We start from the raw sequence: 27,652 nt of genomic DNA on the forward strand, positions 1-27,652 counted from the left end.
CCGCTATAGTTATTCCAATACTTTGTGCCTCTATCCCTAGTTAAAAGCTGGACTTAATATACTAACAAATGGGTTGATAGCCTATTAGAGAGAGGCGTTATTGATAGCGCTAACCATGAACTAAAAGATGGCTCACGACTATGAGAGTAGAAGCCAACTACCGCGGCAGAAGTATATATCTGGCTTATAATCCTGATTTACCTAGGAATATATAAGGAAATCGCGATTGAGGACCATTGGAAGACCCCTGAGCTACAGGATCAGCGCCCTAAGTACTCTATTATTAAGTTTATAATATATAACCGGTTTTAACTCCTTTACTGCCACCTTCGCCCTTTTGACTATATTAAATTCGAAGATAATAAATGCTTCCCTGAGGTCTTCTAATGCGCGTAACTATGGTCTGAGCATATATAATAAGCTATAACATAGCTCTATGAGCCGGGCTCTTATCTAGCTGTAGATGAGGGTATGATCCGTTATACAGGGAGGAACTTAGAGGTCATATATATACCGGGCAAGCCTATTAATATAGGGTTCAAGGTATGGGTTGTGGCCTAACTTGGTATCTTCTTGCGTTGGATTTGGCACTAACCCGGCGCGAAATATGGCCCTATCGGCGTCGAATGTCCTAAGAAGTTATTAATACGAGCGAGAGGCAGGGGCAAGGCCAGAGGCAGAGGGAGAGGCGGCTTAAAGAGGAAGGATAATAAGGCCGATAAGATCGAGGAAGTCATTGAGGTCGCTACGATAAACGGAGGATAGGCTATCGCCCTTAATTTGACCTAGAGCGTGGTTATTGCCCTGCTAAATTTGCTACTAAAAGCTATCTATTACGTCTTTGTGGATAACCTCTTCGCGTCACCGGATCTCTTCCGCTCCCTTCGTTAGCATGGCCACGGGGCTATAGGCATAGCTCGCCCTAACTGCGGCATTTATAAAGAGCTCGTAAACTCTAAGTTAAGGGATTAGATTGGTAAATTAGGCTTCTAATTTAATGAGATTAAGGTTATACCTACCCCTAATAACTAGGTAGGAAGCTTCGACTCTTCTAGCTATATTTCCCTTACTAACTTATCTACTTATTTAATAGGTGAATTAAATCGCCTAGAAAGATAATGCCCTCGTATTATTCTTATTAATTATATTCAAGGGCGATAAGAGGACCGACCATTAGAGGAAGAAACTATTAATAAAAAAGGCTATAGCGCGGCCGATATAGCATTTCTTTAGCGGTGAGCTAGTCAAGCTAATATCTATCCCTACGGTAGCTACTTCCTATAATAATAAAATGAATCATATGGATCGAGGAGACCAAATAAGGGCATATCAAGGTTATAATCACTTAATCCGCAGAGGCGCTTAGTAGGCTCTCACTTAGACCTTCCTTCTTGACGTGGCCCTTATAAATAGTTACCTTCTTTAACTCCATAGGCAGCCAAGTTAGAAGCGATATATAAGTCAGAAAGAGTAGCGCCGATGCATTCATAACGAGCTCTTTAAGGCATTCTATTCGACTAGTTAGTCAAGGAGAAAGTTTCGGACCGGAGACGAATTTACACCTATTGCATAGCATGAATTTATCGCAAGAGGGAAAAAATCGGACTACGTAGCCTATCAGGGTCATCGCCTTAGGCAGCCGAGGTCGAGGAGCTCGAGGCGGCCGTTAGCGCCAGTCAGTAATAACAGAAAGGGGCAGCAGCGCCGACAATCAACGAAAGGATATAAGCAATGCGATGTCGCGCTTTATAACTCAGATTATTATTGGGACTTCTATCATAGGCTAATTTAAGTGGGAAGTAATATACCTTTCATGTTTGGATTTTAATTAGCTAGACACCCCTGTAGTGACCTCTACGGAGGTTTTCGATAATTGAAGGGATAATAGTGCGCAGAGAAATTGTTAAGAAGCAGGTCTCGCTAGTTGAGACCCTTGCGGTATGCTCCTCGCATCTCTTCCCTAATACTCCGGGAACAGCTATAGACCACCTCCTGGCGGCTGTCTTTCACATACGACCATACCCACCGGAAAACTCGGGATCCCGTCCGCTCTCCCATAGATAAGCCGGTGAGGGGCGGATTAGTAGTTGGGTCGGTGACGACCAGCGAATCCCCGCTGTTGTATGTTTTTGCCTTTTTTACCTACAGCCAGGGGCTCTCTTTTTGCCTGAGATCCCGAAACCTGCCTCCTCGTCACCAGCCTTGTAGGCCACAGCACATCTATACATCGCTTCAATCCTGCAAATTGAGAAGTATAAGTCCTTCATTCTTCACAATCACCACCAGAATGTTAAGCAAGTATCTTGACTCGATGTGCCCTTGTTGTATACCTTGTTGGTATTGCGAAATGGCTTCTCTGAACTTGCTTTGCTACCAATCGCCAAGATTCATGCACGCTAATCGATGCTGCCTTCACAAAACGCTGATAAGCTCGTCAGAAGAGACAAGCAGAGCATCACGACACTGTGAGAAAGATGGCTTCAACTTGGCTTAGATATTATGTACTAGATGTAAATAACGGGGCATACTAGCCCCTTAAAAGAAAGCTAGACGAGACGTCGTCTAGAAGACGTTGCCCTTTGTCTGCTTCATCTCTGAGACCTTGAGGTTTCTAATGAGAGCGACCCAGACGAAGGATGCCGCCATAAGAGCGGTTCCGGCTGCCAACATTCGGGTTTGGGCATAACCGTAGGCCTTCTGGATTGCGATACGCTCAACGCTACCCCTGGGGAAGCTCAGCTGCGTATCCAGGTTTTCGTAGATGTCGTCGAGGTTCGGCAGCGCGCTCGAAGGTAAATACATGATCAAAGCCTTCTGGAAGGTGTTGGTCCAGATGGAACCAGAAATGGTGGATCCAATGGAGCCACCGACAGTTCCAGTGACACTCAGCATAGCCAAGGCTGCGGCCACATGTTGGTGATCGACAGCTGCGAGAACGGCGAGCTGCATGCAGATGGTGAAGACACTGCCACCCATGGAGATGAAGATCTGCGTCATAACAATATATCCGACGTATCCAGTAGGGTTTCGGAAGTAAATCATCAAACCTTGGGCCAAGATATAAAGGGGAACGCCAACCCAGAGAAGCCACTTGAAGTATCCTGTCTTGCGAATGCCCCAACCAACAAGGAAGAGGAGGAAACCGGAAACGACGTTGAAAGTGTTGGCGATATATCCGGCTTCTGCGACGGAAAGATAGTTGACGACTTGCAGAAAGGACGTGAAATAGTTGTTCCAGCAGTAGTAAGAGAGCTGATACGTCAGGTCCAGAAGGCAGGCACCAACCAGGGTTCGGTCAGTCAAGAAGTCGAACCTCAGGAAAGGAATTGGCGCGAGGTAGAGCTCATTCAAAGCAAACATGACGAGGAGAACGAATCCAACAACGATCATGGCGATGATGTATCCTGTAGCCCATCCGTTGGGAGCCATGGCCGCGATGTTGAACGGCAGGAGGAAGATCACCAAACCGGCGGCAAACAGGAAGATGCCAAGAGCTGTGCAAAGTAATCGGTGAGCCTTGAACAGTCACACAAGGAGAGCTGGATGAGACAAACCATCGAATTCAATAACATAGTGCCAGACGCTCTGCACAAATGTACGCCCGCTGGGCTTCTTGGGAAGAATATTCTTCCTGGCTTTGTGCAAGTTGTACTTCAAGATGCAGAACAGAGGTGCACAGATAACAGGTGTGAGGAATGCAAAAATGCCGAAACCCCAGGGCCAGTTGATGGTGTCGAGCATCTTCTCTGAGGCGTATGATCCAGCAAAGGCCGAGATCATGTAGGGGGATGACGTGAAGGCATACGCCAAGGCTCGGTTCTGGAGGTTGGTGGAGTCGGCTGTGATGACGTCGATACTGTAGATGAGACCAGTGAAGCCGACCTGGTAAAAGACCTGTTCCTCATGTCAGCATGCTGTGCAGGTTGTCTTGCTTGTCGAGACTCGCTACTTACGTTGGCAGCACAGTAGGTGGAAAGATTCTTGCTGGTGGCCATGATTATCAAGCCCAGGTCTGCAAAGGCCACCATAAGAAGGTAGCCTTCAGCTCGACCAGCAATATCGAGGAACTTGGCCAAAGGAATGAAGACTGCAGCCGTCATCGAGCTTGCGACGACATCAATGACAGTAAGCAGTGAATGCGCCCCGAAGTCGCTAGTGACATAGGGCAGGAGGCTGCCAGCAGTTGAACTTTGAAAGGCATTCAACAAGTAGACAAACCAGACAGAGATAAGCGCGCAAATTAGTGACTTCTTTGTCCACACAAGCGTGATGGCTTGCATATCCCTGACACCTTCTGTCACATTCTCCGTCGGCACAGCATCCTCGGTGGTGGTTGGGTTTCCATCTTCGGGGGACAGACCAGCCGGACCCTTTCCATGGCTGGTGACAGGCGTGAGGTTGGTGGGCGATTCTCCAGTCGACGGGCTGGCAACCTCTGCGCTGTTAGGCCGGAGCCTGTTCCACAATCCCATGATTAAGTCTGATCACTGGGCTTGATGTAAGGAGCGAGGAATGTAGAGGAATTAACCTTCAAGAATAAGGAAAGAAATGAGCGCGAACTGTTCAAGGGGTCACTGCTTGTCTTTAAAAGACTTGACGCACGTTCAGACTAGGGGAATCCAGCTAGAAAACCACGCATCTGATAAGATTTAATCATGTTGCCTCCTTTTAACCATGTTCGAGTCTCCATACTTGACCGGCAGAATCGGCATCGGGGTGCGGGATGTCTGGGTTCCGTCTCCCGAGTGACAGGGATCCCAAGGCTAGAACCACCGGAGTTGGAACCAACAGCAGGTCCACAGGGTACGAGAACTTCGGAAATGCCGCGGGTCTGATGGTCAGCGTGACTTGGCCCCAATCTAATCTAATCTGATACGATTGATATGACCAAGACTTTGGGATCGGCCATGGGTAAGCTGAGCGGAAACGGCCCGAGCAGAGGTGTTGGTTGGTTCGTTACGCAATGGCTCGCGTGTTGGTGAGAACTTTCTGTGGTTCAAGCGTGGGACACAACGGAACCGAGAAGGGATGAACCGTGCTCGGGCGTGATGATTGTCGTCACTCGATCTGATTAGTCCCAGCGTACAGTAGGAGGCATCGCAGGCCTGACGGCGATTTTGTCCGATTGGTTTAGCTCAACTCCACCGTGAGCAGCCCGATCCACCTTCACGGGTCGGACGGCACTTTATAGTGACATGATTCCACATGTTGGTTGGCTGCCAGGGCTCGAACAGCTTCGCTTGTTGCCAGTTCGTCAGGGTCAGGGTCAGGGCCACGCAAACAACGCAGGACCGGCATGTGGCGACGTGGGATGCAACTTCTAGTCCCAACAATGTGGGTGAATGGATCTAGAATGGAGGGTTGGAGGGCCCGTTCGGTAAGAATGTGCTATACGCGATATTCGATCATATGATGCAGGCAATTCTTCAACAGGGTGTTTTATGGGGTTGTTAGCATCACCATGAACCGAGGATTGGCATGGCCCCAAACCGGTGTTTTGAAGACAACGGATTTATAATTATCGACTAATAGTGCCAACCCGCGGAATTACAAGCCAGTTAGGGAAGCCTTATTTCTCTCTCAGAGGGGACAAACCCACATAACGCGGGATGTGCGACCGTAAATACCGGAGAGGTGGACCTTAAGTCAGCCCACTTGGTTGGGCATTGTAATCGGAAATACGAGACCGTGGGACAAATGGCACCCTATTGAGTCTACATCTAGCAGTCATCATGATTTTTCTTCTCCTGAGAAGTGGTGAATACTTGATACGCTACTGAAGTTGCTCATCTGGACCGTACTTGACTGTTGTACAGTTGAGCGCTCACCTTGAATGGAATGTACACAAATTTCAGTTGCGTGTTTGCCTCGCTCCGAAGAACCATCCATATTACAAGACAGGCTCTAACAAGATTCAACCTTCTGTTTTGGGGGGTTTCATCAACAAGAAGATGTTAATGCCATCTTAAATGGAGTCCTACAGTTCTAAAACTGCGTGACTGGCTTGTGCTCAGTGTGGCCTTGCTGTTGTCGAGGAGCATCTTGCTCAATGATCTCGTTCGTTTGCACTCAAAGTTACATTAATGCCATGCATTTACTCCGATATCCAGTTTATGAGAACATCACGCCCACGGACAACCTTTCAGGAGTGACCAGCCACAAACCATGGAACAAGGGGCGTTGTACCCTGACCACATCTAGAATGACGAGTCGCAAACATGATCTCCTGTCTCTGGCACTGCAAATTTTAAATGCCTGCACTTCTATAGTATGTGCTGTTGAAGGAATAGATGGGCTCCAGGGATTGCCGCACCACCATGGATGGAAGGGTGGGCAAGATGAAGAAAATCAGGCATTGCCCCGGAACATCCCAAGATTTCTTCCACTTTGGGCTTGAATACTGCCATAGGTTTGAGGGTTTGGGGGGTAGTTGCCTCTAGTTCATTTGTTCTTCTACCATTGTGAACATTGGAGATTGTGCTTAACAGCTCCATTGGGGGACGTTTTTGATACCAACAGTGACTATTAGAGTAGCAAGGATTCGTACTATCACATCCACTTATTACATCATCGAACGGAATAGGTTCAATCTATGATATATGTCCCATTTCATCGAGTATTTGCGTAACCTACTGTAGCAGAAGTTAATCATGTGTCCGAGTTCGATGCCGAGGCTCATGGAGGTTGGGGAGGAAGAAGGATTCCAGCTGCGAGATATCAACATCGAGCTCATAAGCAAGGTGACAGAGAGTTCATGCGCCTGCAGGAGAGAAATATGCGGCTAAGTTAAATTCCTGTAGCCTTATTTTCCGCATTCCGCTATGAACCAGTCGAATATGTGATGAGGTTGTGGAGAGGCGGCTCACGGGTACGTACGCTCCGTCTGGCAGGCCGTTTTTACAGAAGAATCCGACGCCGTTCCCACCACTTTCCATATGAGGCGAGCTATTCTGCTAGATTAATATTATTTAGGTATATCCACTTGTCATACGACCTCTTTTCCTCCCTCATGCCTTGCCATGCGAGATCAGGCACGCACTATGCAGTTCAGGATGATTCCCTTGCCAGACCCTTTCTCTAAATGCGACCAAATAGGCTCTCATTCGTCCCAAAGAATCTTTGATGAAAGTTTCGATCGACAAGGCGGGAAACCAACGCCAAATTTCTCAGTATAAATGACCATATATGAGCAACATCCAAGGAGGTTTCCTGTCGATCTTACACGGGACATCAATCCGCCTCCCCTCCACATTTGCTCCAAAAAACACTTGTAAAAACCGTCCATTCTTGTGCTCACTGACTATACGTTACTAACAATTCGACCATCCTAGTAGAATAGCTAATTATTAGTCTCGAGCAGTGCATGCATGGACGTCCATTTTAGTAGATAGACAGAAATGTTGCATCCAAGACCCCTGAAATTCACGTAGACCGCAACTGAAGTCCAGTATAAACTCGTAGACCGCCCAGCAAGAAAGATCTGGGACGGCAATACAAACCCCAACTAAGTTCAGCGACGCATTGTGTGATGGGCGCCTCGGCAAAGGCCATCAAGTGCCTGCATTCGTCCCACTTTGTTAAGCTCACACCCACACAACTTAGCTCCGCACAGGCTGCCTTGACCACACCTTTAGTGCCATGAATCTTACCTATCATCTCTGCTGTTTTGCGACAGGTGTCGTAATCTGCCGGGCCTGAATCTTGGGGTTGTCCATCTTATTGACTCTCACTTGGGTCAATGGACACTTGTTAAAAACTGGCGAGCCCAGGGCAATCGTCACATCCTAAGCATCGAGATCGGATTAAAGGCATCCTTACAAAGCGGACTTTGGCGGTCAGAGTCTCCTTGGTCAAAACGTTTCATCCAGCTTTGGTCTTACGAGGCGTGTCTCAAATGAATTACAATAGGCCTTATCGTCAGCTCCGCCACACCTTCAGTTCTCAAAGCCCACTACCGTGAGTCACGGCAATTGAAATAGCCATGGTTCTCCTCGTCACTGTGCATACCAGGCTCCTTTGCACTCACGTATAGCAGAGGCGTCACCACATGCAGCGTTTCCAGACCCGCACAGTTGCAACGTGTAAAATTGTTGGTTCTGGGTTGTCTGATCATTGTTTGCTGCAGCTGCCTCAGGGCTGAAACGGGTCATCATCCTGCCGAAGCCACGATGCAAGGAATCCAACTCGCTGATCAAAGCCAGGCCTGCAGAGGGTGACGTCGCCCTTCTCTGTCTCTTCCATAGATGCAAGCTGTTCAGCAACTCGATCATGACATAGGGAAGAATAGGGCTGAAAAAAAATTACAGTAAAGGTGCGCCGCTTTTCCTCAGACACCCGAAACTCCCCTGCCTCTTTGCCTGGCATAACCCCATATTCCCGTCTACCTTAACTCATATAGAGTTACCCCAGTTTGTGGCTGAAACTACCCTGGCGTCACCTGTAATTCTGGGCGTCCAGTTGCGTCAGTGAGCAGACCACCTGACGCCCTGTCATTGGTGATTTGAGAAATCCCTCGTGGACCTTCTGTGATAGGCAACAGCCGAGAGGAATCGTTCCCCTGCAAAGCATCTCTCGTGTCTTTTTGATAGGCTGGCCTTGGGGACGCGTCATGGTGCCAGCCGACCAACATACCTTTGAGACAGACGAGCTCAACATTCATTCCCAGACCCCTCGGGTCGGGGCCCGATATATCTCGGGCGCCTGCTATATAATTAGATACTCTACGCCGTTCAAGAAAGCATCTTGTGTAGCCTTATCTCGACGACTCAATATCTTCTTCTTGACTCAATCCACCCAGCTACTGTGCACAACTGTTTCCAGACAAACTGCCAAGATGCGTTACCTTGCTCTCCCTTTCGTCGTGGTCATGCTCACGTCGCCCATTGCGGCATTCGACATTTGCAAAGCCCTCCGTAAGCATCAAAACTCCTTTATTACTGTCGTTCAGCATTGTCTAACATTCGACAAAGACTGCTACGAGGAACCCGAGCCCCCAGCGGTCTGGGTGACTCTGAAAGCCGTTGATCTTAAGGACCGGAACTACCAGCCCGTAAGTACTCCGCGCCATGCGTTCATACAATTTCTGATAGATGGTCAAACCAGACAATCCGCGTCGATCTCACCGAATCCGATCAAATCTGCGATCCTTCCAAGGTTGAGGTCTTTATGCAGTCTCTTGCCATCGACAAGGACGGCCGCGGAGAAGGTTCCATCATGCTCGACCCAGAAACGTGGGCCAAATCTTCGTGGGAGTTCTCTTGCTCAACACCCAAGGACTCTTCCAAGGAGCACAAGCTTAGCTTCACCATTCATGCCATCAACGGCGAGGAGATTGAGAAGATGACATTCGTGACGCGGTTCCGACAGATGTGGCCCATCATCTTTACCAGCGTGGAAAGTGATTCAATGGCAGAGACACCAGAGTTCTCGCGAGGTACACTGTACTATGTGCCTGAGGGAGGCTACCGATTTGAGGATTATGAGGAGCTGTAAAACTTGCCGGGTATCATTGAGAAAGCGACCGAGCCGATTCCGTAAAACAACGGTCAGAGCCTTTCCATTCGCCTATTTACTCCCGTCCAAGACGCCGTCACGAGCATTCGACGCGCCGGGATACTCGGGAACAATCGCAAGTCGTGATGGGTAGTGAACAGAAACATGCTGGCAGGGAAAGCCAAATGCGATGCTTTGATATGTTTCATGAAGGACCGGGGTTAAAGACAGTGATTATTTGTTCGTCGTGGGGATTCATTTAAGAGGATACTGATATGAACAGCACGTTAAGCGCATTTATGAGATAAGAGTTGACGCTCTTCATGAGAATGCAATGGAGAAACTGCCACATTGGGCCGTGGCCATTGATGACGCTCGCCACTCGCCCACTCACTTCTGGCCTCAAGATACGCAGGTTCGCCATGCAATCTATTCTCAGTCAAAAGTAGATATACGCCAATTTTATGTTGCTGCAGTCTCGCTCATCAAAAATCATGATACAGTCTGAATGTTTTGTCCAGCACTCCATCCCAAGTCCCATCCAGCATCAGTAGCGGTCACGACTCATCCGACTTTTCCGACTTGATGATATTGTCGGCTTCCTTTTGAGCGCCTTGTACAATCGAGTCGGCTTCCTCCTTGCTGAAAGCCTCGGTAAACTTAACCCAGGGACCATGAACCAAACCCGTTCCAGCCCCTATCAACATGCCCAAGCCCGATGTTGGGATCGCGACAACCCCTGTAAGCAAAGTTCCAACGGTGACCCCAATGCCGCTCGCAATCCCAGCACCGATTCCAGTACCAAAGGCGCCTCCCTGAATCCATCCTGCCTCGAGTCGCTCAGCCGTCTTCATCAGCTTGGCTGCCTTCTTGTCCGTTTCGCGAGCTTGGAATTTTAAGTCTTCGGCAACTTTCGGGTCTTCGGCTTCATCCGCCTGCTTGTGAAGCTGGATAGACTTTTCCTGCAAATTTGAGGCTTCATCGATGCGTTTTTGGATCTCTTTCGTCAGCCTCTCCTTGGTGGACGGCTGATCGCCATCTTGGGTTTTCGTCTCTTCGCCAGACTTGTTTAACACCTGGGAAATCAAGGCTTCCATGATACAGGGGGTTCGGAGAACAGGCGGTGCTCAAAATGGATTGATAATCCTTGAATGTGGCTTGAAAAGATAGTGCTCAGACCGGTGGTTATAGCTCATGGGGCTTATGACGTAGCATTCGCCTCGCTGCATTCTATTGGTTGATCTGGATGATGAATCCTGCTTTTGGATAATCATGACGATAACTCCCACATCCAAGCATTGCCTACCCTACACAGGCTAAGCAAACTACCGAGATTGCAAGACGAGATCCGGACTCTTCAGTCTGATTAGCTTCCAAAGCCTTTCAAAAATTAGGCTAGCTCAAGCGAATAGTGGATGAATATTTACAACAGAATTTGAGAGGTCCAAATCCCTGGACCGCTAATACCAATGGCCATCTCGATCTCGTACTGTTAGGGAACTAAACATTTTCACCAAACGACCATCCAACACAGCATGCCTAGCCGAATGAATGCAACACTCTAACGAGCCTCACTTTGCAATTTTCCACAGATGAAAATCCTTTGTGTATTTATCTGCATAATCTCTGCAGCGAAGGATGCGGTGGCAACCCAAGTTTAACTTGTTATGTTGTCACGGCTATGTTTCATTCTTCCTTTCATTATCTTCGTTGCTCTATTGACCAAATGGTTGATGTGTATGGTAAGACGCTCGAAAGCGAGCTGACGGCAGTGACACCACTTCAACGGTGATCCAATAGAATGTTAGAACATACGGTTTCAACTCAAAGCCGAGGTTTGGAATCAGAATGTTGGTCGATCTCCTGACCAGTCCACGGCGGATTAGCGTTTGTCCGAGCTACACGGCAAACGCGGCAACGGTTTCATGTAACCAACCGTGTCTCGTTAATGACTCAATAAATCTCATCAATCAACCTTTCTCTTACAGTTTCAAGAAGAATCAACATGGTCTCGCCGGTACAAATCACCATCACCGCGTTTGGGGTGTCAGCCTTCGTCTCAGGCGTCTCTACTCTCATCAACCCCAGCTACACGCTCGAATTCCTCAATCTACCTTTCGCTGCTCTCCCTTCGGTTAGGGGCAATGCCTTGGCGGCCATTGGTATGGGTATATACTATTCACTGGCCGCCTATCAAAACAACACCGCCTTCTTTGCTGCGTCAGTGCCCATGAGACTGCTCAGCGCCTCAATATTTTGGGCCCAGGGCTGGCAGGCTGCGTCTATCTGGGAGGGAATAGGATCTATTGCTACGGGCTTGGCGCTCTTGTGGCAACTGCGCCTCGGGAAGGACAAGAAGGAGTGATAATGGTCCAAAGCCTTGAACCGAAACGCGATGTATTTGTGGCACGTAACGCGGGGACTGTGACGAGGTGTCGTGGAGGTTGAAGAGATGCTCGAGGAAATACACGCTTTAAATGAGAGCATAAATAAAACTTTAAGGTCTGGGCCACGGTTCCTCATGGCTGTAGGTTTGACAACCCTCATTGCGCGTTCTTTCACGTGCCCGACACCGTTTTTAACGCTTTGAAAAAAGAAGTAGAATTGACAACAACCAGGGCCATTAAAGTCCTGAAGGAAAATGTTAAATCATCGCCCATCGATAGCTCTCAGTTTAGGAGGTTAATTCACTCTTTAGGAACTTGATGGTCTTGGAGCGAAGTGGAGACGTTCGCGAGCAGTTAGGTAGTCATGCCAAGCTGCTTGGCCTAAGTCGCGATTGGTTTCACACAAGATGCAACATTGAAGCCCTTAATGACTGAAAAGGGATCGAAACTGGAACTGGGATGGTAAGAAAATTCACACAGGTTGGGTAAGTGAAGTATCTTCCAGTCAACTTCCACCACCACCAGAGAGCCATGCCGGCACGCTCCTTGACAACCCTTGTGTCAGGCACTACGTTACCAATGGCCTCACTATCATTAACAACACGTACTGTATCTTTATTAAGGTTCGAAGGCTCAAGAATCTTTTCAAAACATCATTGGCTTGAAACCGTCGCGTGGCAACTGGCGACTCGGATTTGCACTGCCCTGAACAATGATGTGGTTACTCCAAGCTCGTTGGTTGGGTTTGGGGGCTGGGAATCCTACAGAAGGGATGAGATTGTTGATCCAGCTCCTAGCCATGGAACCACATTGTATTCGGGAAGGATGATCCTGTTGGTTGCGAAATGTATTAAAAGCCTGACTTTAATTTTAAGCCTACCTCGTTTAGAGAGTGTCGGGGAGCCCGGGACGCTTTGGTTCATGTGGAGGCTGTCGGTTGCTGCGCACCGTAGGTCACCAGATTATGACGCATGTAACAGCGCTGAGACAGGCTCGGTTTAAGACGACCAGTAGCTCATCAACCCCTATAAAGCATTTGTTGCCATTGCACTGTTGGTTTCCTGTGTGCTATTCGAATAAAATGCACCACGCTCCTCTCGCAAAACACCCCTAACTCAACTACTAAAGCGTGTCGAGAGAACCGCCATCCTGTCACGATGCTTTTAACACTCTCGTTGATTTCATCTTTGCTATTCTTTGCTTCGGTGAAGGAGGTGGGAGGGTAAGAACAAATTGGCTGGATCTTACATGCCTGCGTTCAAGCTAATTCTTGGCTTGAAGTGTTGGCAACTTGGCCGTCGCATTCTTTACAAACGACCAGGAAGAGCCCTGTCAGGCCAAAGATACCTCAAGAGGCATAATCCTCACGACATCCAGCATACCAACAGAGCTTACCTGCTTCAACCTCTCGGATATCTTTTCGCAATCCAACGATACCGGATTCCAAGAAGCCCTGGAACCCCTCAAGGACAGGCCGTCTGGTGTCAATTGGCTCCTACAAAATCGCCACGACTTTGACTCCAAGGCGAATTACTCCCAAATTCGCTATGAGCTGCTGAACAAGACTACCGAAGACGAAAGTGGCAAGGTCTCGGCCTGGTCATTATACGTCTACGCCTTCTCAAATTGTCAGCAGGTTGTCGATGGTGACAACGTCGACGCAGATGACTTTCCTTGGTTCGAGAGCATCTGTCAGACTGAGAAGGGCGGTGAATGTCAGGGTGTCCCGTATCCGATCAAGAGCTTTGCCATTGTTTCGACAAACGAGGAAGGGGAATGTGAGGCGTGGGCAAAGCAGGGTTCTGCTACCAAGGTCGATGGTAGGGTTTTGCCGCTTGTTTCTACTTTGGTCACTGTGGCAGCTCTTTTCCTTGTCTTATAGAATATGAATACATCAACAGTGTTCCTTCTTGCTACCTTTTTGTCCGCAGCCTCTTCCATTAAAACCGCTCTACCTCCGTTCCAAATTCGCGGTATCTCATTGAACCACTTGACTTGGTAAAGGCGGCACAGGCCTTCGCTGTCGAACCATTGTTCAAAATGATCGTGTCATCAATACGCCTGCCAACTTTGTCTGCAGCAGGCATCAAAGTCTTGTTTGCCATTTTCTACACCTAGCTTTGTGTCACTTGCTTTCGCTCGTGCCTCTTCCTAGTTTATCTATGTCGAGGCTGGCTGTGGCGATCGAACCTGGCCCAAATGTTCTGTGCTTGCTTTAGCTCCTTTCTTTGTTGTTGTTCCTCCAACTCAACCTGCTCCTGGTGTGCTATCCCTAACTTTGCCATATCATTGTAAAGCCCAAGGGCTTCACTTAAAATTCCTCTAGAGTCGGTATCTGGGTTATTAGGATGCGAAGATTGTGGACGGGGGGCCGATGGCCCTGCTGTCGACATCTGCTGGCGACTGTATTGGATTTCCCACATCTTGTTCTCGATCTCGTGGAGAGCATGACGCGCGGCACGATGTTGTTCCACTAATTCATTCCACTTGGTTTCGAAGGATGGGCCAGTCTGAGTTGTGTTGTTCTCATCATCAGATGGAGGAGGATACGGCCCTGTACCAACATTAGCGGCCTTGTCGGTAAAGGTTATATGACGCTTACCCTCTTGGACCCATTGGTTGATTTCTTCCGCTCTGTTTGTTCGCTCAGATGATTTTTCTTTCTTCTGGGCCATGGCGACCACTTTGACACAAATAGCGAAGAAAACAGGGTGAGACTCAGAAAGGGGTAGCCAACCAAGAATACCAGGCTGGGACGGCAGAAAGTGAACGTTTATACTTCTGGCTTCAGGTTCACCAATAGAAAAACATGCTGTTCACTTATTCACCTGTCTTTACTCTTTGGGGGTTGCTTTTCGGCGTTCACCACGAACACGCACACGAGGTCTTTGACGAGACAACAAAGACAATCAATGAGCACGGGTATTCACCATCATGGCCTCTTCACCCATAGGAGTTGAAAGGACTGGTGGGTTTGCTATCCACAAGTAGAATAGCCCTGGAAAAAACAATTTGTGGGCCAGAAAAGAGGGAATTATGAAGGACATGCTTGATCTTCAGAGGTCCAGAGGAGCTCATGTTGGGCGACATTCACTATTTTCGATTCGCGATCCATGGGACATTTCATACCAGTAGATGTAATGTTAATTGCCCAATGATTTTGACTGACAACCTTGTAGGCTGATGTCCCTCCTTGACCCTTTTTCTTCATCTGCAAATGATGAGTTGTGCTCCCCTGGTTCCAAACTCCAAACTCCACGCTCGCCATCATCGAGTCGAGGGACGGCTGTTCCGCAGCAAAGACCACATCATGTTGCAAGATCCAGTCTGTTAGTAGGCTTCATGGAAATTCGCATTCACTGGGACAATGCCGTCGCTCTCAGTGTCGTCGTATTGCTCTGGGCTGGATGCACGTTCGACCCTGTCGCGCTCAAGGTCGGAGATCCAGAAGATGCGGGTCGCCAACGAAGTACTTGGTGCATCTTCGGCAATAGTTTTTGTTGAGGTACTTAGGCTCCCCCACCACCTCTTGAATTCGACAGCCTTTCTTGGGCTCGCCAGGGCGGCGGCAGTGGTTCCATTTGAGGCGACTAGTGAGGCAGTGACCGCACTTGGTGCAGTAATAGTAGTACTTGGTGACTACACACATCGCGATATATCTTGGTTTGAGATACTTTGTTGTTTCAGTTGAGTGGAAGTTGTAGAAAGGATGAATTTCAGGGCTTGGGGCCGAGATTTTATAGTCCAGCTCTCCTACGCTCGGTGAGTGAGAAGGGCGATAGAGAATCAGTAACATCGCCAGCCCTTACACAACAGATCACGAGGAGGCTGATTTGTCTGTGTTTATATGTCATTTTGTGCTACTAGACTTAGAGTTGACAAACAAAGAGCAGCGCGAACACGCCAGCTTCTGCCGCCTTTGACCTAGTTGGACATGTTTGCGGTATCTACTTTAACAGACATTGACTAACTATGAGACATAGCGCATCTGAACCAACTGGTTCTTTGCGCATGAATTACTTCAGCCTCGTCAGATGGTAGTCTGTAACTGTGCCTGGCGGTCGCGATGACTAGTTTGGGGACTGAAGGTTGTTACCCAAGCTATCACGGGCCTTGGGAGCCAAGAGGGATGGGCCTTTGTACACAGCATCACCGTTTGGAGTGAAAACCCAGAGTTAGTTAGTAGCTTAATCATGAACTAGTTCAATTCGTTACATGTGCGTTCAACTCAGAAGACGCTCTGCGGCCCCCATCTCGACATTCCGCGCCGCCCTGACAACCCAGTACCCAGTCTCAGGATGCTTCACCACTCTCCACTTCCTGTCCTTCACTTCGGGTTGGGCCTTAGCTCTCTCCCGTATCTCTCCATCGAAGCCGACGTCGTGGCGTATCTCAGAAGCCACGCGAAGAAGGTCGCTCTTTTCAAGAATCGCAGCCATGGACAGCAAACCTTGCGGTTCCTCTGATAGGATTGATGGAGCGTCACGCAGAAGGAAATGTACCACGGCGACGGTGCAGAGTGTGATGGCAAGAAATGCGACGATAATGCCAGCAACCCAGGTGACGACGAAAAGGCGAGTTGTGGGAACAAAGCCTGAGCCCGTAGCCTTCTCGGGCTCCGAGAGCGTCTCGAAGCCATGAACCGCAACCGCATTCGCGTAGATGGCTGTAAAGACGCTCTGAATTGCCTCCATGAGCACATCTGTTGCTAGGGGATCCGACGGCTTCGCCCGCTGGGCAGTGTACAGCATCAAAGTTCCCAGGTCTGTAGTTGACCACTTCATCTTTGGGTTGAAGGTCACAGCCCCGAAAATGTCCTGCTCAAAGACTCTCCAAAGCTTTGGCCGGCTGGTATTGGGCTCACCCGTCTCGATGAACGATTGGATGACCGGAGTGTCTTTTGATGGCAAGACTCGCAGAGTACCGGCGACTTGGCGGTATCCAGTGGCACAGGAGATGACCTTGATGTCTTTGAGGTTGTTCTTTGCTGAAGAGGAGTACTTGGCCGCAGTAAACACCAAACGGCTGTAATATGCTTTGGCGGAGCAGCCGAACTCGACTGTGGTTTTGAAGTATGTCTCCTGCGAGCTTGAAGTGGGAAAGCTCTGCTTGAAGCTGCAGCCTCTGTCATTGCCAGAGACTTGAACCGAACTCCCACTTGACGTGATGGAATAGTCCTTTATAAGCTCACAGTTGAGGTAGGCCGAGTAGGCGGTGGTATTTGCGGCCATGCTCGTTCCTGTGGCAAGGTCGGAGCCGGCACCAAACGGGCGAAAGGCACGCTCGTCGTCCGTCCAGGCAATCTTGTTGCCCCCGTAGAGTCGCGTAGCGGACACAGTGTCGAAAACAGGGCGCCAATCCACTGTAGAATCGATGCCGTCGACATTGTACGTCTGATTGTACACGATAGGGAGCGACTTCGAGTCTGTCACGACTTGCGACACAAACAAACGTGCAGCAAAAGGCGCAACAAGGTATGTCAAGAACACGGAGAGCAGAGTAGTGGCTCCGACCATGTAGTGAGACTTTCGAAAGGCCCCCCACCAGCGCCAGATGCTGGCGACAACACGATAGTCGAGGAGAATCGATACTCTTGCATCAGCGCCACCCTCTTTGCGAAGTTCGACGTAGGGTTGACGCTCTGCAAGGGAGCCAGCTATCCAGGCCCAGTAGGCACCGAAAAGAGAGAAGACAAAGCTGGGGAGTGATGTCCAGAGTATACCCAAGCTCCAGGGAGTATCAGGAATGTCGCCGACATCACCATCCTTGGCGGTGTTGCTGGATGGAACCGTGACAAAGCCATTATTTTGAGAAGAGACAATAGTCAGAGCAATGACGGTCGCGATGAGGGCGATGTTGACTATGGAAAAGGCGAGGAGGGATGGCCATCGCAGACAGACGGACAGCCACCCGTAGGGCTGGGGAGAAGATTCTTGGCCTTGGCCAGCCATGAGAGCGGTCAAAGATGTTGGTAGAAGGACAATTCAGAGCCATGCCGAGAACATTCCCAGAGCGACGGCATATTTGTACAAGGATTCAGCTCGACTGCGGAGCCAAGCCTCACCTAGTGCAGGCTTGCCCTACGCTAACAAAGAGTAAAAGGAGTCCTACCTAAAGGCTTCTTCCGTCCTCACAAGGCAGATTGGGAGGCTTTTCATGAGCCCCGCGTGACGGAGGTGTTCAGCTAAGTACGATTAGCTCCGAGGCTGTCCAGCCATGATTGGCTCGCCACTCCACCTAAGTTCCTGGGGGCCTTGACTATCGATCATGGCTGAACGATGGCTTCAAGCCACTTTTGGCCCGAACGGCCTCGACCTTGACTCCTTGTCCTTGACCTGGAAGATAAAGGTGGGTAATCTCTGCGAGAATGGGTTTGAGCAAACGTATCCTTACTGTACAAAGATGCTTCTCCCTACTCGACCAGCTGTTGCCTTCACTCTTATCTTGAGCTCCTTGACTGTATGCCATGGAGCTGTTTTCAAGGCGCCGAAATGTGTTGGCGATATTACCGAATTTCCAAATTGCATGAAGGCCGACGAGATTGCCAGGAAATGCAGTAACAAGTCAAAGCAAGAAACCATTGACTGCTTCTGCACCCAGGAGCTCCTCGATGCCTACGTTGGGTGAGTGCAGGACCTACTATTGTCAGCAACTCGGCTAATCATTCCAGGTGCAAGGGCGAATTCAGACAATGCGTCTTGGGCAACTCATACGACAGTTTCGTTGAGGACGAGATCGCCAACTGGCAAGATGCCTGTGGTCCGTATCTCCCAGACGACATTACGACTCCAACGGCAATCGCTGCGACGAGGACGTTGGATGAAGATACTTGCCAGACGATTGCTGAGAGCTGTGCACAAATGACCAAGTCAATCACCTCGTGCTCTTCTGAGTACACCAAAGGAACAGAGCTCACGAGCTGCCGCTGTCAAGAGTCGATCGTGTCGCTAGCCTCGGTGTGTATCATTGATGGGCCCGAGTCTTGCATCGGAACGAGTGTGGCTCCCCAAGACATATGGGAGTACCAAAACTGTGCAGCTGCCACTGGGGTTTTTGAGACGTCAAAGGTAAGCATGAGAGGTTAGTCTTGTGTATGTAGCACTAACGGTGAAGCAGGACAAGGGCCCAGTCACAGTAACCGCGGGAGCTACCACTGCTGGGGATGCGCCACCCACTACTCTAACCTTTGGGCCGGGTGCTACTGCTGCGACGACAACCTCTGGTAGCAGCTGCTTGAAGGGCTCAAATACAGGAAGGGGTGCTTTGGCCGCTGTTCTTCTCATGATGGGATATGCCTCGTTTGCCTAGGACAGGGAGCAGTTGGTGGACTTGTTGTAATTCATGAAGTGTTGTATATGACTGGATGATGTAGTATTTTGACCAAATGCTCTATATCTGATTCAAAATACTGGGTTACAATGTTGTGAAAGATATTGCTCCTCTTCTCAGGGGCGACAAGTGTTGGCGTACACAGAGTGGCCGGATCAGGTTTGTTCTTGGCAGGCAGCTGGCTGTCCGAGAACAAGGCCTTTCCCTCAGTTATGTGATACACAGGATCCCTGCGGTGTGCATGTACGCTGTCCATGCTATGTGACTCTCGTGGACAAACAAGATGCTTGTGGTCATCATGTGATGTGAGTTTCAAGGTCTGTCATATTTTATTTGATCATCGGCAACATCGTATCAGGAATGGCAACTGGTCTGCCGGCATTGGCTCAAGCCAAAAAAAAAACCAGTTGTTAATCAAAATAGTTCACACTAAGTATATCAACAGGACGATACTTTTGCGGCTGGTTAAGCAGCCTATTCCCAAGCTCCATATGAGATGGCGATGGCACCAAGAAATCAATTTACAACCAGCCACTACATCAACGTCAGCTTGCCCATAGCCACCATGAGCTCAATACAAGGGTTCGATAACAAACATTCTTGCTTGGGGCGTAGGAAACATCCCTCCACTGTATGGGCTGGTGGTCAATGACACCAAGATCCTGCATGGCAAAAACTAAAGACCATCCATGGCAAATGGCAAAAAGAAATGATTTGCCGTCAGCAAGACTCGAACTTGCGTTTTCAGTGCTTCAAGAGACCACAAACTGATGTACTAACCCCTATACGATGACGGCTTCTTTAATGTCTTGGCATAGCCGTAATTCACTTTCTATACTCCTGGGGACGAACAGCCATATCGCACCCTGGAAGGACCAAGATATGCATTAATACTTACTCCTCAAATCAATTAAATGCATCATGTTGTAAGTAGATTGTTGTCTTCTTTTTAAGGCATAATCAATCAAGGTTTAGCGTGGGTTTCCGCGCAATCTCTCCCCCAGCCGTGGCCATCCTCGGCATGAAGCGATTCAGAGACTCAGCCCAGCACATACGACCATACCCACCGGAAAACTCGGGATCCCGTCCGCTCTCCCATAGATAAGCCGGTGAGGGGCGGATTAGTAGTTGGGTCGGTGACGACCAGCGAATCCCCGCTGTTGTATGTCTTTTTGCGGCTTGCTCTGGTTCGTCTTCTTTTTGTGGACAGACACAGCAGCAGGGGTAGGTGGAGTTGTTAGTCCCGCAAGCAGCAAAATTGAATTCTTACTCGGAAAGACTGGTGGCAATAGCAATTTCCGAATACCGAGAAAAGGCCTCTTGAATCGGTGCCGTGGACTGGGGCCTCATTGTGAATACCCACTCGTGCTGTGTGGAAAGGCGGATGGAGGACAAAGCATGACCAACCGGGTCTTGCCGTCACGAGAAAACAACACAACAAGGTACCTTTTTGAAGGTTCTACCAGATCAATTTGAGTGTCCCCTGAGAAACTCTCGCTTTACCAGGGCCTTTGTGGTTAGGTTAGACATAAGGCTCCGCCCAGGGCCCCGTCATCTCGTGCCCTTGATCTAGGGTAGGCCGCAGGTGCACACAGCAGGTATTGCACCAAGGACAACGCGATGTATGCAGCATTAAAAATAAGATATATCAAAAGAGAGGGGCAAGGTCAGTACACCCGCATTGCACAATGACTTGCTTGTTTCTATAGAGACAAAAACAAGCGCTGGGAATACCCTAAGATCGAGATGGCTCAAATGAATTCGAAGTTCTCTCCGAGGTGTGGCACCGCCAGTGGAGCCAATTACCGTATCGACTCGACAAATTGACAAAACCTGGTGGGTCCTAGCACCCCTGCTTCATGCAAGTTCTATTCCTCATACAGTTAGTATGAGAATCAGAACACAACGTCAGGTCATCTCCCCCTCTTCCTTGATTTTGGCAAATTCCTCGTGTCACGGCCGCTGGCATGCCCCAATCGAGGCCATCGCTGGTGTGCGGCTTCATTGATATCGTCTGTATGTGCAGAAGTGAGGGCATTCCCAACGGAAGCTAACTAGGGCCAAATAGACGTCACCCATGACTTTGAACGCGCCGAACCCTTCGAGATTAGACAGACCTACCGCCTCGAGTACAGGCAGCCCTCCTCTCCCGGTCAAAATACAGGGATTTTCCTAGCAAAAGAAGGCCATTACTACGGTTAGGTTAGGGTGCGAAGTAGTTAGGCTACCGATGATGTCTTGAGCCGGGGAAAGGTATATTTTTGCAAGGTCGATAGAGACGACGAAGGATAAATCAATAGCTAAGGTATAACTATAATACATGATTTAGGCTCTTCCTCCACTATAATCAGGGCCTCGGTAGTAATCCCATCAGTATATTTCCTTATTAGCCATCTCATAATATTATCCTTATTCCTACCCACTAAAAGTCTAAGCCCCTTAGCTATTATCTTTAGCTGTTCTTTCTTTAGCTACATAAGACTAATATAAAGGTCCTCTAGGGTATTGTCTTCGTCCCTAGCTAATATAAGCTCCTCAAAGTCCATAAGGGTATTTATAACTTCTTCTTCCTTAACGATAACCTCCTTAGCAGTCTCCTAACCCATAAAATCGATCTTATTAATATCTTTGATATATATAAGGTAGTCCTAGCTCCCATCGGGTCTCACACTAATACCATAGGTTATAAATGACTTAGTAATTATCTCAGGGCGTTAGGTAAGTCGTTAGATAGCCCATAAGACGACCTATATTATCATTATCCTCTTATCCTTAATAGACCACTATGTCTGCCCTTAGGCCTCTTTATTTATTATATAAATAAGGGTTTCTTCTCATAGTAAGTCCTTCAATGGTCTATTGACGGATATATTAAGCGGTTGAAGCTAACCTGTATAGCCCGGCGGGATAAGCGCCCTCATTACCTTTTATTGCCATAGCTGGTCTGTGACTTTGTTAGTCTTGTGAAATATAGCGACGTCTATTACGAGAAGGAAGTCTCGTATTTTTGCCTATATATCTACTAATTCGTCCTTAATCTAGTTATAAAATAGGTCCTTATTATTATATGCTATTTTATTATATGCGATAGTTACGTCTAGTACATAAAGATAGCCCTTATCTGCGAAAATCCTGCCTTATGGACCGGCGGTGCCGTGGAAGATAATCTTAGGCTTTAATCAGAAAGACCTATCAGCGAAGATATATATGATTAGGGTGGCCTATCTCTTGCTCTACCCGCTATGGTCGGTCTTACTAGCCATGGTTTTTGCCCTACGTAATTCCTATATATTTCTATTAAGATATTTAAATAGAATCAGGGTCTTATTAACATTTAAAGTCCATTTCTTCTTAAAGCGATAAATAGGCGAGTCAAGGATATAATTTATAGTCATTTTAGGTGACTAGTCGTGGCGCAATTATAATATATTAGTATTATTAGATACCTAGCGGATAAAGCAGAGGAAGTTATTCGTAATAGCCTTATATTCCTCGGGGCGATAACTTAACTCCTTAGTAATCCAACGCTTAATAATACCTCGCCGCCGCTTAAAGCCTAGCTACTAACTATTTAAGAATATAAATACCTTCACTAACTAAGGGTATTTATTATCCTAGATAATCTAGGCCTATCTCCTAAACCATCTAGTCGTTACGATAAGCTTCTTATCTTAGGCCTCTAGAAACCGCTAGAAAAGCTTATCCTCGAGGTCTAGCTAGTAGGGGGAATATCTTTGTTTCTTAATATTAAGGATAGCCTCTTTATCCCGTTTCCAACAGTATATTATAAACTTAGGAATTAGGAACTAGACTGCGGCTTCCCTGGCTAGTAGATAATAATAACTATTAACAGAAAAGTAGTAATCTAGATCGTATATCCTATAATGCTCTAGGAATATAAGGACCTCGACTTTCTTACGTGGTAAGTATATATTCTCACGGCGTTATAGGGGCTTTAAAGGAGTATATTTCCGATGGGATAGCGGCTTTTTCTTTAGTCCTAATTTCCGGGGCGTAATATTAACTAACCGCTCCATAAGTATCATTTTGAGCAAAAAAGGGGGTTATGATAGCTTTATATCGGATGAAAAAACAGGTGATTTACGTTAGAAGGGGAAAAATCCCTCAATATTGCAAAACCCTTATCTGATATTGCGGGGAAGAGCCTCGAGAGTTCATCATCACATACTAACTATATGAGGAATAGAACTTGTATGGAGCAGGGGTGCTAGGACCCACCAGGTTTTGTCAATTTGTCGAGTCGATACGGTAGCCCAGTCTGTTCAGCCGCTGCAAATGAGGCATTTTTCTTCACAAAAGGCAAAAAGAATAACTTGATGAGACTGGGACTCGAACCCAGGAGGATTGCTCCATCAGGAATCTTAGGTTGTTAAGGTGACCTTAACCTGACGCCATAACCAACTCGGCCATCTCACCCGTTGTTGATGCATGAGGCAGCGGTATTGCAGGTTGAAGGTGCGAGGCAGCGACGCTTTGTTGACGCTTGAACATGCTTCTTTCTTTTCCATTCATGAATGGATATATAGAAGGAATCTTGCTGTTTCGGCCCTGACGTAATAATGTCCTGTTCTTCTCAACTCTCGTCTCATCTCGCCTGCACAACCCGGTTGCCGAATGCCTTGCTCTCTCCGCGCCGTTCACGGAGAGGTCACGTGTTAATGGGCTGATTTGAGCCGCCTCTTCCGGGCCGGCTAAAGCGACTTCGGAAACCCCGGAGTCGGAGATGGGGAAGCATGGGCATGGGCATGGCATGGGACGACATGGTTGGGGTGCGGGGAATAATGCGGGGGACGTTTCCAAGAAGGGTTGCTCTCCATTGATCCGAAAGAACCATTAGCCGATAACAAGGCCGAGAGGTTCAATTATTGGCACAGGTATATTAACCATGTCCATGCCCATGGTTGTTATCGATCAGTTGAGTTGCTCTTATCTCAGACCACATCGACACTTGATCACACTACACTACACACACAGACCACAGTCACCACATCATTCATCATGAACTCCTCCGTCAAGACTCTTTGTCGCACCGCCGTTGCTGCCCCTCGGGCTCTCCGCCTCAGCGTCAACCAGGCCAGACGCCTTAGCACTACCACCCCCGATGCCGCCAACGGCCGTGAGGGTGCGGTCCACGACCCCATCATGGACAAGTTCTGGCGTGCGGAGACTGTCTCCCCCGCGGCCCCCACCGTGAAGGCCTCCGCTCCGGCTGCCAGCTCTCCTTCCACATCGACCTTCACATCTCGCGAGCCTCCTCTGGGTACATCTGTTTTCGAGCCAGCCATTGCCCCTCGCTGGTCTGAGTAAATGGTGTCAGTCTCCTTTGGGCAGCTATCCTACAGGATGATGTTTTGCCCACTGGGCATGGCTAAGCCAAGCACCCAACCATCCAACATTAGGCGATTCCTATCCCCCTAGAACGCCTTGAACGACGAAGAGAATGGGGATAATACCCCGCGACCTCATCCGACTTATACCCCATCTGCCTACATCATATCAACCCACGTTCGACAATGGTGGTTGCGAGACTCCCGCCAACACCACCAGCACTACACAGGTTGACCAGGACCCAAAGACACCTTGGCCCTTGAATGCGGCTGAGGGGCTCCAGGTCAACATGATCTATTCTGTCTTCCAGAATCACCCATGTACATTGTATTGTTAGGATTGCTGGGATTGGGAAACCACTGGTCCATCTACCGGCATTGGAACCAGGAACAAAGGCCCTCTTTTAACCGAGACCTAGTGAGGTTCTCGGTTGGCCAAGCTGCTTTTAGCGTAGCGTCATGAATTTAAATGAGTTAAACTATTACACCAATCGATCACCCGGTTGGTGCTTTGGTGTGCTGGCGCGCCCCTATTTCAGGCCAATACTCAAAAAGGCCCATTTCATGAACGAATCGAGTGATGCGGATCAATCGTATCCTTCCCGGCTCATTCTACTCGCTCGCCAGAATGCATTTCCTCCGTGATGATGAAAATACTGATCATAAAAGGCTGATGCTGCATTCTTAGACTTCTCGTGTTCCCCAAAGCCCAAACTCTTTTATGGAACAGCTAGAGATATTAGCTCAAATGACCTGAACCTTGGCACCGTGAGCAGGACCAATGTCAGACTCTAACCCCTTGCCCTAATGCACATTTATCTCATGGTCAAACTTACCATCGTCATGGGATCGGTAATCTCAGCTTCATTCGGTCCGAGGCGGTGGCGCCGACATGAAAATGCAGGTCCTCTCCTCTAGTAACAGGGTAGCTACTCAGTACAGGCGCATAGAATTAAAGCCAATTACTCGGGTAGTGCCTATCTTTCATGCGATTTATACTATTAGAACGGTGTCGATCAATACCCGATGGTTTCTGAATCGGTCAGCAGGCTATACGCCTAAGGAGAACACTGTATGGTATGCATCACCATGCATCAACAGTTCGTTGCGCCAACCGAGCTTGTGAAATAGAGGGCGATCTAAGCAACGACTTTGTCATAAATATTCGGCCTCGACGCTCTCTCGTCTCTGGGAATCTGCCAGTTTTTGTCACTCATTGTCTACAGGACCGTACATTCGCTTCATCCCTCATCGCAGAAGTCTTTCTTTATCTGTCGTTCGTTTCTTTTACTTCAATATGAAGTTCTTCAGCGCCGTCTCTGTCCTGCTCGCCGCAATGGCTGGGCCTTCGTTGGCAATGCCCAATGCGAACCCAGGTAATCCATCTCCATGATCATGATTACTGTTCTTACAAGACCCAGGGCTTTCTCCCCTTGTTGACTCCCCGAACCTGGTCGCTAGAGCCCCCGATGATGACCCCACCACCACTGTCAAGATCCCAGGATCTGATGTAAGTCCTCCACGACTTGATTGATACGTAGCTGACCGATCATCAAGAAAACCACGACAAAGGAACCACCTGCAAGAGGTGACGGCTACTTGAAACGTTTTGTTCAAAACACGCTCGACGAGATGAACTCTGTAAGCCAGAACACCACCCAGTACATGACTTGGTTAACGGATCAGGGCGAACTTGACTGGAACCTTTTGGCTCAAGACGCTGTCAAGGTTTCTGGCCAGATAATCAGCTCCATCGATTTAAATACCATGGTGGAAGATATGCTTCGCCAGATAGCCAACTATATACGCTATTTCGCGGTGAGTCTTCCCAGGTGAGACCAAACTGAGTCAGTGGCTAACATGACAAATCTCAGAAGGGGATGTCACCTATAGATGCAATTCTCGAGGTGATGTTTAGCGTTGCCAAAGCGCTCCTCGCCAAGGTCAGCCTGAACACCCGAGTGCAGATGTCCATGTCCATGACAGGATATCTTGTCTCAGCAATGGACTTTGACTCGGCGATGAGGATCATCTTTGAGTTTTTGAATGGGTTGATCTAGCCAATTTCGATACCTTTGAAGGGCAAGGCAACAAGGCGCTTTAGGTAATTTTGTGTGGTACGGTCGTAGTTCAGGAAGCAGTTGGTCTTTCAAGTGTCGTGCAGCTCGTTTCGTTTTCACCTTTTGGAGTTATTTCACGCTTTTTCATTGCGTACATGTCTCCCACAAACATATAGTCACCATTCTATCCATTCGATGATCCATGTCGCTTTCTAGAGATTGAAATCTTTCATTCGTCCACCCTCAAGTAATACCTCAAAGCTTCAGTCAAACTACTCCCTTCCCGAAGCGGCACTGCCTCGCCCTTTGTAGTAAGACCAACTTTATTGTGCCAGACGACTTTCATTCCTGCATTTGTAGCACCCTCGACGTCTCCAGCGCTGCCCGCGACAAACAACACCTCACTCGCCTCAAGGCCCATGGCGGTTAGAATGGCCTGATATGCCTTATCGACCGGTTTATAAAACCCACTCTCTTCAGCCGTAATGGTGGTATCGAACTTGAACTGGTTGCCACCTTCCAAGCTGGCACACTTCTCGACTTGCTGGGTAGCCAAATGCCCCAGATCTTTCGAACAGTTGGTTACAACGCCTAGCTGGAAGCCTTGAGATCTGAGCGTCTGGAGTACGGAGGCAGCTTCGGGCCAAGGCTTCAGGTTTTGCCAATTCTGAAGTAGAGAATTTGGAGCTGAGCTCGGCAGGCCAACATCGGACGCGGCTTGTCTGACGAGGGTTTCATAGGGTACGTAAGCGCCTGCGCCGAAAGTGATTTCGAGGTAACGACCGCGCCAGCGTCTGCCTTCTTCCTCGCTCTTGGAGGGAGTCGACGCATCCCACAAGGTCCAAGAGTCGAGGAGACCGGTAAGGAGATCAAAAATGATGGCGCGAGGGTGCCACTTGGGTTCGGATGGTGCCATGGTGGGATGAATAGGGTGTGATTTTGATGTCTTGTTGGAGAGTGGGATGGGCTTGAATGGTAACGAGAATGTACTATTTATATTCCACAGGCGTTACTCCTGCCAAAACAAAATCTCAGA

At 48.4% G+C, this 27,652-nt stretch overlaps 10 protein-coding genes across 10 annotated transcripts; 6 read left to right on the forward strand and 4 right to left on the reverse strand.

Annotated features, from left to right (window-relative positions):
• Window positions 1–2,562: 2,562 nt before the first annotated feature.
• On the reverse strand, window positions 2,563–4,472 carry NCS54_00940400 (MFS domain-containing protein; the record flags this gene model as incomplete). The annotated part of the gene is made up of 3 exons (XM_053154754.1): window positions 2,563–3,494; window positions 3,555–3,894; window positions 3,954–4,472. The coding sequence occupies 3 exons, from the start codon at window positions 4,470–4,472 to the stop codon at window positions 2,563–2,565; spliced, it is 1,791 nt and encodes a 596-aa protein (XP_053010729.1).
• A 4,361-nt stretch (window positions 4,473–8,833) lies between these two features.
• Window positions 8,834–9,492, forward strand: NCS54_00940500 (Hypothetical protein; the record flags this gene model as incomplete). Its single annotated transcript, XM_053154755.1, has 3 exons — window positions 8,834–8,912; window positions 8,970–9,049; window positions 9,103–9,492. 3 exons carry the CDS (start codon window positions 8,834–8,836, stop codon window positions 9,490–9,492), a joined length of 549 nt encoding a protein of 182 aa, XP_053010730.1.
• Window positions 9,493–10,049: 557 nt separating this feature from the next.
• On the reverse strand, window positions 10,050–10,610 carry NCS54_00940600 (Hypothetical protein; the record flags this gene model as incomplete). The annotated part of the gene is made up of 1 exon (XM_053154756.1): window positions 10,050–10,610. Exon 1 carries the CDS (start codon window positions 10,587–10,589, stop codon window positions 10,050–10,052), a length of 540 nt encoding a protein of 179 aa, XP_053010731.1. The 5' UTR covers window positions 10,590–10,610.
• An 887-nt stretch (window positions 10,611–11,497) lies between these two features.
• On the forward strand, window positions 11,498–11,857 carry NCS54_00940700 (Hypothetical protein; the record flags this gene model as incomplete). Its single annotated transcript, XM_053154757.1, has 1 exon — window positions 11,498–11,857. The coding sequence occupies one exon, from the start codon at window positions 11,498–11,500 to the stop codon at window positions 11,855–11,857; it is 360 nt and encodes a 119-aa protein (XP_053010732.1).
• A 1,179-nt stretch (window positions 11,858–13,036) lies between these two features.
• On the forward strand, window positions 13,037–13,761 carry NCS54_00940800 (Hypothetical protein; the record flags this gene model as incomplete). Its single annotated transcript, XM_053154758.1, has 2 exons — window positions 13,037–13,101; window positions 13,161–13,761. The coding sequence occupies 2 exons, from the start codon at window positions 13,037–13,039 to the stop codon at window positions 13,759–13,761; spliced, it is 666 nt and encodes a 221-aa protein (XP_053010733.1).
• A 2,341-nt stretch (window positions 13,762–16,102) lies between these two features.
• NCS54_00940900 (Hypothetical protein) lies at window positions 16,103–17,830 on the reverse strand (the record flags this gene model as incomplete). Its single annotated transcript, XM_053154759.1, has 1 exon — window positions 16,103–17,830. The coding sequence occupies one exon, from the start codon at window positions 17,828–17,830 to the stop codon at window positions 16,103–16,105; it is 1,728 nt and encodes a 575-aa protein (XP_053010734.1).
• Window positions 17,831–18,146: 316 nt separating this feature from the next.
• NCS54_00941000 (Hypothetical protein) lies at window positions 18,147–19,187 on the forward strand (the record flags this gene model as incomplete). Its single annotated transcript, XM_053154760.1, has 4 exons — window positions 18,147–18,227; window positions 18,282–18,502; window positions 18,550–18,946; window positions 18,996–19,187. 4 exons carry the CDS (start codon window positions 18,147–18,149, stop codon window positions 19,185–19,187), a joined length of 891 nt encoding a protein of 296 aa, XP_053010735.1.
• Window positions 19,188–24,035: 4,848 nt separating this feature from the next.
• Window positions 24,036–24,536, forward strand: NCS54_00941100 (Hypothetical protein; the record flags this gene model as incomplete). The annotated part of the gene is made up of 1 exon (XM_053154761.1): window positions 24,036–24,536. The coding sequence occupies exon 1, from the start codon at window positions 24,228–24,230 to the stop codon at window positions 24,534–24,536; it is 309 nt and encodes a 102-aa protein (XP_053010736.1). The 5' UTR covers window positions 24,036–24,227.
• A 1,317-nt stretch (window positions 24,537–25,853) lies between these two features.
• On the forward strand, window positions 25,854–26,616 carry NCS54_00941200 (Hypothetical protein; the record flags this gene model as incomplete). Its single annotated transcript, XM_053154762.1, has 4 exons — window positions 25,854–25,932; window positions 25,978–26,066; window positions 26,114–26,374; window positions 26,431–26,616. The coding sequence occupies 4 exons, from the start codon at window positions 25,854–25,856 to the stop codon at window positions 26,614–26,616; spliced, it is 615 nt and encodes a 204-aa protein (XP_053010737.1).
• A 229-nt stretch (window positions 26,617–26,845) lies between these two features.
• On the reverse strand, window positions 26,846–27,532 carry NCS54_00941300 (Hypothetical protein; the record flags this gene model as incomplete). Its single annotated transcript, XM_053154763.1, has 1 exon — window positions 26,846–27,532. One exon carries the CDS (start codon window positions 27,530–27,532, stop codon window positions 26,846–26,848), a length of 687 nt encoding a protein of 228 aa, XP_053010738.1.
• Between the last annotated feature and the right edge of the window lie 120 nt (window positions 27,533–27,652).

This window comes from Fusarium falciforme, chromosome 7 (assembly GCF_026873545.1).
Source record: "Fusarium falciforme chromosome 7, complete sequence".
NCBI lineage: Eukaryota > Fungi > Ascomycota > Sordariomycetes > Hypocreales > Nectriaceae > Fusarium > Fusarium falciforme.